This window comes from Ailuropoda melanoleuca, chromosome 4 (assembly GCF_002007445.2).
Source record: "Ailuropoda melanoleuca isolate Jingjing chromosome 4, ASM200744v2, whole genome shotgun sequence".
Classification (NCBI taxonomy): Eukaryota; Metazoa; Chordata; class Mammalia; order Carnivora; family Ursidae; genus Ailuropoda; species Ailuropoda melanoleuca.
The window spans coordinates 110676108-110687147 of NC_048221.1; the positions used below are offsets into that span (position 1 = coordinate 110676108).

The 11040-nt window shown below is 48.9% G+C and overlaps 1 protein-coding gene across 1 annotated transcript in view; it reads right to left on the reverse strand.

The window, feature by feature from the left end:
- LOC117801787 (basic proline-rich protein-like) overlaps positions 1–10580 on the reverse strand; it is a 48745-nt gene extending 38165 nt beyond the window's left edge. The window contains exon 1 of the mRNA XM_034657291.1: positions 10379–10580. Within this exon, the coding sequence (XP_034513182.1) occupies positions 10379–10580 (202 nt within the window). The remainder of the gene's footprint in view (positions 1–10378) is intronic.
- Between the last annotated feature and the right edge of the window lie 460 nt (positions 10581–11040).

An 11040-nucleotide genomic window follows, 5' to 3' on the forward strand; every position in this document is an offset into this window, starting at 1 on the left:
GGGAGGGATGGGGAGTGGGGGGTGGGGGGTGGGGAGCCGATTTTGAGTCCCTCTTGCAGGCCTCAGGCTCCAGCCTGCAAGACTAGGCCCGAGAAGGACGGGGTGATCCATCCTATATTTTCAGTCCGTCAGGAGATTTCATTGTTTAAACAAACATTTCAGCGAAGCCATCCAGCTGGGCAGTGATTTATGGCTCTGGCTGCAGTTTTTCCCCAACAAAGATAAACAATCGTACAACTCTTGGGACTGGAGCTGGGACTCCTGGTTCTAATAACTTGGAGCCGGCTGGACCACGCCAGCCATCGCCTGGTCTGGGGTTTGGTTAGGATCTGTTCGCACTGGTCCTGCGGCTAAGCCACAAATCTTGGGGGACCATGTTGTGTTTGGAAGCTAGAGCCATTGCCTACAGGGCAGGGGAGAGTGGCAGGCAGGAGAGAAATAGCTCAGGGTTGGGGCTTCAGGCCCACCCCCCTCTTCTAGGAGGGCAGCAGCGCTCTGCATTCCGTGCAGTGGTTATTGGGTGGTTTTGGTCAATAGCATCTGTTCTTCCTTCTTTTGGTAAAATTAAGTCAATTTCCTTCTGTGGAGCGATTTCGGGACGTATACCATGCCCATGTGCTCATAGATTCCACTCAGTTCTTGGCTCTGAGAGTGGAGATGTGTTCAGACCCTACCTACCAGGGCAATACATCGCTGTGGTCCTAGTGATTGGCTCTATGTGGACACCTAACCCATTAAAGGAAAGAGAAAGGCAATGAGACCTCTGCTGGAGCTGCGAGGAGGGAGGCAGACACCCCTCCTCTTCGGACTTGAATTTGAGAGGACATGCAGGTACCATAGAAAACTAGAGCTGTGGCCACCATCTTGCCTCCAGAGGTGACTGCCTCTCCAAGAATGGAGCCAATACACAGGATGTGGGGCTGAGGATGGAGAGAGAGAAGAGAGACCTGCTTTTCCACCCAGCAAGTCCCTTTTTTGTTTAAAGGTATTCTTTCACTTGCACCTGAAAGAAGATTAACCAATACCTACCATCTGACACAGCAGGGGAGACCCAACTGGGGAAGGCAGCAGCCTCCAGCCCAGCTGCTTGAGTGTGATGGTTTAGCCAGAGAAGAGTAACTCCTTGGTTATCCCTTCCCCCTCCCCTGCACTGCTCCTCATCCATCTGATTACTTGTGTCTACAATTTATTTCAACAAAAGGTTAAGGAAATGAGCAGATGCGGAGATGAATGAAATGCAGCTCATGTTTCCGCTAGAGTTCTTGGTTTACTTAGGACAGATTGAGATGCACGTCTCAGGAAAAGAACAAAGAAGGTACCTTTGGCTGTGCAAGGGAAGAAAAGCTCACATGAGATTATTGGGGACCAGTGAAGACTTTATGGGGAAGGGATGTTTGGGATGAGTTTTGAAAGATGAAGAGAATTTTGGAAGGCAGAGGCTTTATAAAGATGAAACAGTGTGATGAAAATCAGGGAGGAGGGAAAGACTATTAGAAGTTGGACTGGAGGGTAGGAGACATTTAGGGGAATCAGCAGCTGGCAGAGTAAGTTGGTGTCATCTAGGAAGATGCTTCTAGTGAGAAGCTTGTTCTTAGCTCATGCGGAAATGGGGAGTTGTGGAACATATTTGAGTAGGGCTGTGCCTTGATTGGACTTACTCTTGACTATAGATGGGAAAGGGAGAGACTGAATGTGAAAAAGCCACCGAGGAGGTATTAGGAATAACCTTGGCTCATTCATAGGATAGGGAGAAAGTGAGTGGAGGAAAAACAGGAAAAACAGGAAGTTGTTCTAGTTGCAATTCATTCTTACTTTAAGAAGTGTGAGATTCCTGGAGCACAGCTTGAAGTTCAAAAGTCATAAAAGGAAAGGTTGATATATATGTAACTACATAAAACTTCAGAATTTCAAAAATGCTGTAAATAAAGTCAAAGGCAAGGAAAAAGGCAAGGAAAAACTGGGAAAAATATTTGCCACACAAACGACGGAGGGTTAATCTCCTAAATATACATAAAGACCTTTTGTATTTTGGAACTTGAAAAAATAACAAACAATGGAAAAATGCACAAAGGACATTAATAGACATTTCACAGGAAAAAGATACAATGGTCATTAAACATGAGAATATAATAATGATAATTAACATTTATGTAGTTTTATATTCACTTATGCATTTAATTTTCACAATAACTATATGAAGAATGTATTATTATCATGAATCCCGTTTTTTGATGAGGAACCAAAAACATAGGTTCAGTAAATTACCAAAGCCACCCAATTAATAAATGATTGGGTTGGGATTTGAACCCAAGCAGTCAAGGACCAGGGTTTGTCTTCTGAATCTTATGCTATACTCCTTGCTCAATATCACCTATTCTAAAAGAAATTCAAAATAAAAGTATAACAAAACATCATTCTTTATATATATCAGATTGGCAAAGATAAGAAACTTCGGTGGATGATTGGGAAAACTGGGAGGAAGCTAACACTCATGTATCGTTGGTAGAAGTATGAACTGGAACGCTAATTTTGGAGGCAATTTGGCAATATCTATCAAAATTTTAAATACACATTTGCTTTGACCTAGAAATTTCATTTCTAGCATTTTTCTAAGAGAGATACAAAGGGAAGCATGCAGAGATATCTATTGTACTATGTTCATAATAGCAAAAGATTGGAAACAACCTAAATATCCATCAATAGGGAACTTAGTGTGTGGATTATGGTACATAAGGCTGGTAAGAATAATAAGGCCTATCTATTTGTATACTATGGAACAATTTCTGAGATATATTCAATGAAAAAGACAAGGAGAACAGAGTGTAGAGTATGGCCATGACATATGCATCTCCATTTATGCTCACCAGGGAACAGTGTCGGCCTCTGGGGAAGGGAGATGGGTGTCTGGGTCAGGGACAAGAGGGAGCAAGTTTTTTCACTATGTATGTTTTGGTATTGTTGAAAAACATTTCTAACATGTTCAAGGATCATGTTTGCAAAGATAAAAATTTACAATAAAGTACAGTACTACATGGAACAAAAACCACAAGGGAAGATGTGATTTTCATTTCAGTCAATGTCCAGCTTGTCACCCCCTTGGTTCCACTGGGAAGGAGAGGTGGGCTGTGCTGTGGGGTTGCACACAGAACTGAAGGACTTGAGAGTTTGGTGATCTTTACCAGGGAAGAGATATCTTGCCAGGTGGGCATTATTAACATAGGAAACATGCAAACTCTTTTTTAAAATGTTCCATATATTGAATTTAACTCCCTTCTTTAAAACACACACACACACACACACACACACACACACACACACACACACACACACACACACAAAAGAATTAAAGTCCCTTTTGAAAAATTCCAGTTTGTTTCAGATGAACTTAGGAGAAAAGGATTTTGCCCATGCCTAGGCAGAGTGGTGCAGCCACAGTGGGAGTCAGAGAAACTCAGAGGCCAGGGGTTGGCAAGCACCCATAAGCCACTCTTTTCTCACCTCTGGAGTGGTTCTTCACAAGCCTTACTTTGTGTGCCCTTTACAAGGATGCTCTGTTTTCAGGGTGGCTGGTTTGCTATTCTATAGGTGGCTTAGGAAGGGTCTGAGCTAGATTGAAGTAACTGGGTGGGGTAAGAGACACGGAGGAGACTTTAGGGTGGGATGTGGGGACTTCAGGGATTTTAGGGAAAGGGAGAGGAAAAATGGAAGCTAAAAGAAGGCTGAGTAGCTGAAGCCCAGAAAGCAAAATGATACAAAAACAAGGCTAGGAGGGTGCATTTTATTTTTCATTTTAAAATTTTCTTTATTATTATATTATTTAGAGAGGAAGAGAAGTGGGGGTAGGGGCAGAGGGAAAGAGCAAATCTTAAACAAGCTCGATCTCACAACCCTGAGATCATGACCTGAACCAAAACCCATAGTCGGACCCTTAACGAACTGAGCCACCCAGGTGCCCCTGGGAGGGTGTGTTTTAGAAACAACACTGTACAGAACACCTTTGTGGACTTTTTGGTGCACTTGCTCAATACTTTCTTTAGAATAAAGTTGTAGAAGTTGACCATCTAGGTCAAAGTTTATGTGGATGTGGAATTTTGATCACATCGCCAAATTGCCCTCCAATAAGATTTTGCAGGCTCCCCCAGCTGTGTCATTTTCCCTCCGCCCTGCCACCTTTTGCCAACCATTTCAGAGAGATTTTGAGGCAGAAGGAGGAGAATTTGAGGGAGTTCATGTCAGGCATTCTTCTTTTTTTCTAAGTTAAGAGATGAGATCCCGGACCGAGCTCGGAATGAGAGGCTCAGGGGTAAGACTGGGGCTCAAGGAAGGTGGGGGAGGTGAGAAGGATCAAAGTGAGAAGACACAGAGCAGCTGCTGTGGGAAAAGTTTAGCTGAGAATGGGAACAGGTGAGACCTGACGGTGGTTTATCCGATTGTGATTTTCTTATTTGCTTGCTCTTTAGGACGATCTCCTTTGCTCTGGAGGTGCTTTAATGAGCATTTCTGTTTTTAATTTTAAAAAAGAGAACTGGGTGGACAATTCAATTTAACAACAAAAGCATTAATTTAGTGCCTATTATGTGCCGATGACAAGGCACGCAGCAATGAGTAGGGCTTGGGCCCCCACCCCAAGTGGCCCCCATCTGATAGCAGGTATGGACTGTTAGTCAGGAATCACAGTGCCGTGTAATACTGGGCTGAAGAGAGAAGGAAATATTGCAGATATAACACCAAAGAAAGACTAACTGCTCTATGAGGTGGAGCCATGCTCTGAGGGAGGGCTTGGCAGGGAGGCCAGGTCAGAGTCCAAGTTTTTTATTTATTTATTTATTTGAGAGAGATAGAGAGAAAGAGAGAACGAGCAGGAGGGGGCAGATGGGGAGAATCTCAGACTCCACGCTGAGCATGGAGCCCAATGCGGGTCTCGATCCCACGACCCTGAGATCATGACCGGAGCTGAAACCAAGGGTTGGTTGTTAACCAACTGCGCCACACAGGCACCCCAGAGTCCAAGTTTAAAGGGGTGGGTGGAAGTTCTATCCCTAAGGTGTGAAAAACCTTATTTAGGTGCCTGCCACCTGGCATGCGCTCGATTTCCTTAGTCTGTGTTATAAGCCTGGTAGGTTGGTTTAACCCATTTCCAGCTCGTGAGTGGGGAGGGAGGTTTTGAGCTGCTTCTTAGTAGGTGTTGGGCGGCGGGGTGATAGTAGCAGAGGATGAGGGTCCGACTTACCTTTCGTGAAGATTCAAGTGTCCTGGGACATGGTGGGATTGGAGGGAGAAATGTGGACATGGAGAGAACACAGTATGGACGCCAGTGCTGGCTGCTGTAGAAAGAAGAGCCATTGGGGGGCCCATCAGGAACGACAGCCGTGGGGTCCCTGGGTGCCAGCAGTGTCCCTCACAGGGGCCCTTTGCTGGCATAGGTCTTCATGTGGTCTGCGTGGGCTCAGCAGCCTCTCCCTTCTCAGCACCTTCCCTCCTTCTCCTCTCCTCACTGTCTCTGAGGAATCTTCACTGTTTATTTTTGGGGAGTGTAGAGGAAGGGTGGAGAGAAGCCCTGCTCTCACTCAAGATGTTTCTCCTAAATATTTTAATCTTGCCCAGACATCAAAGCTTGTATTTTCCCTTTTCTCCCTATCCCATCCTTCCCTTGCAGCAGAAGCTGCTTGCCGAAGAGTGGAAGAGTCAGGGTAGGGGGTGGGGCGTGGGGGCAGCAGGGAGAGCTCCGGAGAGGAAAAGCCTCGGTCATTATCCCCAGAATGTTTCCTGCTGCGTTGTAGTGGTTGGTCTTGAGGCCAACATCCACCTGGGAGCCCCGGACGCTACCTGCAAGCAATGTAGTAAATGAAAATCCCTTGGGGACCGATCTTGCACCCGAGATCTCCAAAGTGGCAATTTATACTCACAAAATGAAAATACGTATCAGGCTGTGCGGACTAAACATGGCCTGGATCTCACTGGAAGCTTTTGTGTTTCTTGAGCAGTTGGTGGGAGACTCAGGCTTAGGACCCCACCGTGGTTACACATCCCAGTCTCAGTGCCTGGGGTCTCTGGTCCCTTAGATTTGCCTGCACTGTCCTCCCACTTCAGGGAAGGATGAATTTTGGGGGAGTTGGTGTCCTAAGAAGGGGGACCATGTGATCAGGAGCTTCATGGGGAGGGAGTGGCATGTTAGCCTGGGGTCCCACACCTGTTTTGTCCTGTTGATTTGGAGGGAATCTCATTCCCAGTCAAACGGCAACGTCTGTCAGCCTAGGGCCACATGCTGACTTGGTATCTTCCTTGGCTGCTGCCCATGAAGGGGTTACAGGGGTGAGAACAGTACGACCCACAACTGGGAGAGGAACTAACAGGGCACGAGAGGAGCTCCCGGGAGGCAGAGGGTGAGAGAGAATAAGGGTTGCAAGAAGCTGCTGAGCAGAGAGGACGGCTGACGAAAATCACAAAGTCTGATAATCTTCCATTTTCATGACTGTTCATCTGAAGCATGAAATGTAATCAGATGTTTGAAGATCCTGAAGAAACAAATGAACAAACACAAGAGCAAAAAATGGAATCTGGGGGCAGGTGCAGCATCTGTATTATTATTACAGTGAAGACAGATATTGGAACTGGCTGTGAGATGGGTTTTGGAAATCCTGTTATGTTGCTATGGGTAAACAGGCCCTGGGGAAAAATTGCTTTTCATTTCCTGAGATAGGAGGGGTAGGAACGGGGTGGGAGGAAGTGGTCATGAATCTCTGGAGACAGCAGTATCTGAGCCTTCCTCAGCCAGGGAGACGTCAGGTTGAAACCAGATGGCAAATACATCACGACACAGGACATCTGCCGGTAGAAGGGCACATCCTGGGCTGGGGGGTTCCCATGCCTGGTGTCAACACACCTGTGGTCAGGAATGGCGGGCAGCCTTTCTTGAGCTCCTACTGTGTGCTCAGTCCGTGCTCCTGTGGCACATGACTCGGGCCGTGCACATCGTATTCCAAATGAACACCATTCCTTGGAGCGTGTCCCGGTTATTTATTGTTGCATGGCAAACTACCACAAAACTTAGCTTCAAAAGCCACAATTTATGATAATTTTTCATATTTTTGTGAAGTGACTGGGCTCGGTTGGGTGGTTCTCACTCGGGGTTTCTCATCTGGTTTCTGTCGGACGTCTCTGGGACTGCAGTTCTATGAAGGTTCAGTGGGACTAGGCGATCGAGGTAGTTCGCCGCGTGCCTGGCACCTGACACTGGCTGTCCACCTGGGACTCAGCCAGGGGCCGTTGACTGACACGTGGCTTCTCCACTTGGGTTTCTCACAGCATGTTGGCTGGGTTCTGAAGAGGGAGGGAGTGTCCTAAAAGCAAGTGTTTAAGAGGCCCCGGCACAATTTATAAGGTTTCTTATGACTTGGTCATGAAGATCTAAGAATGTCATTTCCAATGTGTTCTATTGGGCAAGTCCAGGTTCAAGGGAAGGGAATTAGACTCCACCTCCTAATGTGGGAGTGACATGCAGGCACAGGGAGGTAAGAAATTGATGGTGGAGTCTTTGGAGACAAGCTACTACTCATACCACATAGGACCACTTAGAAGAGCCCTGTGCTTGGGGCGCCTGGGTGGCTCAGTCGTTAAGCGTCTGACTTCGGCTCAGGGCGTGATCCCGGCGTTGTGGGATCGAGCCCCACATCAGGCTCCTCCGCTATGAGCCTGCTTCTTCCTCTCCCACTCCCCCTGCTTGTGTTCCCTCTCTCGCTGGCTGTCTCTATCTCTGTCAAATAAATAAATAAAATCTTTAAAAAAAAAAAAAAAAAGAAGAGCCCTGTGCTTGGTTCCATGTTCTGTTGTCATCATCTTGTAATGTTTAATAATGGTTAACAAGGAGCTCCTCCTTGCCTTTTGCAACAGGCCTTGCAAATTCGGTAGCTTGTCCAGCGTAGGACCCATTGTGAAGTATTTGTGCAATGTGGGGAGGGGTGGGCGTGTGCTGGGCTCTGTGCTCTGCAGACGGGGCTCCTGCCTGTGAGAACGTGCAGACTAGGTGAGGATGCAACACTTACGGGAAACGCTGGGGCTAGTAAGTGACGATATCCAAGCAGAAGTTAGGCCGCGACTGCTGAAGGAGGGCCAAGCTGAGCTCGGGGAGGAGCCTTTTGTTTTGCTTCTTGTCTTGGGCTCATATTCAGACTCTCAACGCCGTTGGGTAAAGCCTTCCTTCTCTTCCAGGAATTTTAGAAATGTCCTCTTACTCTCCCCACCCTGCCTCCTCCCTTACCCTTAGTTCTAGGACCCTTGTGCTGAAGGCCTTGCTGGGGAGAGGCTTTCCATCTGATGAGGACTGGCTCCTGGGGCGGGGCAGGGTGGGGGTAAGGGAGAAAGGGAGACGCAGAGGTACATGAACCTAGTGCCCAGCTCGAGCTGAAGATCTAGAGTGAGTCACTGGAACATGCCTGAAGGAAGTTGAGCCAAAGGTGGTCAGGGTTTAGCGGAGGAGACGGAGGGAAGGGAAGAGGGGGCTCTCTGCTCTCCTCTAGGGAGCATGGTGAGTTCTCTGGTGCCTTGGACATGCCTCCCTCCTAGTCCTCAGCCAGATGCCTCACTCTTCAGCAAGGTGCAGGGCATGCCTTTATTTTCCAGGGTAGGAAATGGCTCGAAGGATCCCGTAGTGCCTGGACCCAGCCCAGCCCCTAATTAGGGCACAGAGCCAGATGGCCCCTGAGGGAGGGCACCGTCTCCTTACAAACACTGCGCAGCTTCCTTCAGGGGTATCTTCCTGCTGTGATGAACTTGCTAGATAACTTTCTGTGCGTACACATAACAGGGCGTCAGAGGCCGATGACGCATTTCTAACTTTGTGTGGCTGAGAGGTCTAAGGAGGGTGCTGTTCCTTGGGAAGGTGGTTCTAATATTTCTCTAAAATAGAGACACTTGCAACTGGCCTATCCAAGGCCTGGTCTGTTATTGTTCTTAGCTGGTGCTGGTCAATTGCCTATTTGCCCTCGACCTTGGCGGGCTGCTCTGCAGGATCTCCAGTTCCCAGTCTCTTGGCTTTCGGGCTTCCAGGGAATTTCACTCAATGGGCCGGGGCGGGGTGGGGAGTATCCTGGCAGGAGATGAGAAGAAGGGAGGAAGGGGAAAGCTGGGGCATTTCTCTGGTGACTTTGGCAGAATCTAGATCTTTTCACGGCTCCAGCTCATATCAGATGACCCCTCTCTCTGTGGCTGCACTTACCACTGGACAGACTTTCTCACTTTCCTTTCTCCCTCTGGCCTTGGGCGGAAGGGGCTTCCTGCCTCGCTCCTGTCTGGAGTGTCTCATCATTCCTGCACGGCTTCTTAGCTCTTCATCACTAGGTATCGATTACGTTTCCTCTGACTGCTTTCGCTGGTCATCTGCCTGTAAGTATCCAGGAATCCCTGGAGGTGAGGAAGGGTCCTGTGACCCTGGCTCCGGATAGAGTCTACAGAGCGTAGCTCCAGGTGGGCCCAAATGTTATGCACACCAGTAACCACATTCTAAGCCTGAGAGCAAACTGAGAAGACAGTTGGCCTGCTCCCGCCAAGTCCAGGTCACTAGCACTCCTTGGACCACCTTGCTAAAGAGGAAGAGGCCCAGCCATGGCAGGGAAAGGGATAGTATGGCTGATGTGCAGAGAGGCTGGGTGGGGGGGGCAGTGAGATGTGCTCTGGGGACTGCTTTCTGCCCTTATGAGGTCCTCTGATGTGGTGTCCACTTTCATTGCTCGTTCCTTTACTCTTTGGAAGCTAGTGACTAAGAGTATGTGTGTGGGTTGAGAAACAGTATAAAAGTGCAGCTTAGGGACTAACATAGATGCACAGTGTGAGGCCGACTGGCCTACATGGATGAATATGGATTAGGTTTCCATACTTGCAGGGATGTGGGTCCAGCAGAGACGAACCTTGAGCATGGCTCCCAACGTCACTTGGTCTCCAAGACAAAGTCTTCAGGGTCACTGGGAAGACATGGGTCCAGAATAGAGTTTATGAAGCAGTTGTTAGCTGGGCCTAGGAAAGAGACCCATGGGAGCCTAACCCAAGGCAGGGACTGTGGGGACCATCTCCTTCCTTCCTTGCCTGGGGTCCAGCTCCCCCCGGCTGTGTTTACCACTGCAGCTCCCTGCACTGGGTACATGGCAGAAGCCTGTGGCCAGTCACTTGCCAGGTGACAGTCAGGGGAGCTGTTGGTCCCTGATGGGCTGGGCTTTTCATTGAAAAAAGCCTGACCCTATCTATTTTGGTTCTTCCTTATTAGCAAATAGGATCTGGGGGAGAAAAACAACATTCAAAGGGGCAAGAATCAGGAAAACCGTGCAGTAGCTGGACAGAGAAAGAGAGAGGGAGAAGTTACCCCATGATGACCTTCAGCTTCTCTCACCTGCATCCTCATCACGGGGAGAGCACAATCTCAGGCCCGCACTAACTGCTGTGCTGAGTAGCCTGGCCTGGGCCCAGGGGTCACGGGTCAGGATGGACCACAGTAGGACCTTCTCCACGCAGGCCTTCTTCCCTTCTGAAGGCTGGAGGCCGACCTCTGGCAATGCCCCCTCTCCCTTCTTTTTCTGGGCCGACGGACTCATCTTGATAATGTGTCTGAGGCCCTGCTTTATTCTCTCTGGTCTCCTCCCACTAGATCCAGCCTCTGCTGGGTGCTGGGATCTGCTGAGGGACCTTCATGATGCTGCATGCCTGCTTAGATTGCAGAATACCCCTCCGGACTTGCCCATTGCCGTGGCCCATCTGCTGGTAGGGACACCCTGTGACCAAATGCTGGAAGATGGGCTGCTCCCCTCCCCCACTGCCGACTGTTGCCGAGCTGCCACCTGCTGTCTGTTTCCACACCCTTGCACACTGCATTCTGCCTGTCACTCTGGACGGCTGCCCAGCAGCTGCAGCTGAGGCTGTCCTGCCAGCACCTTCCCCAGCCCGATGGGTGGTCCCGTCCGGTCCTGGCCCTCCCAGCCTGCTACAGCTGCTGCGTGTACTGAGCCACATCTGGCTGCATACACTCTGCAGTAGCCTGCATGGGCCCGGACGCCT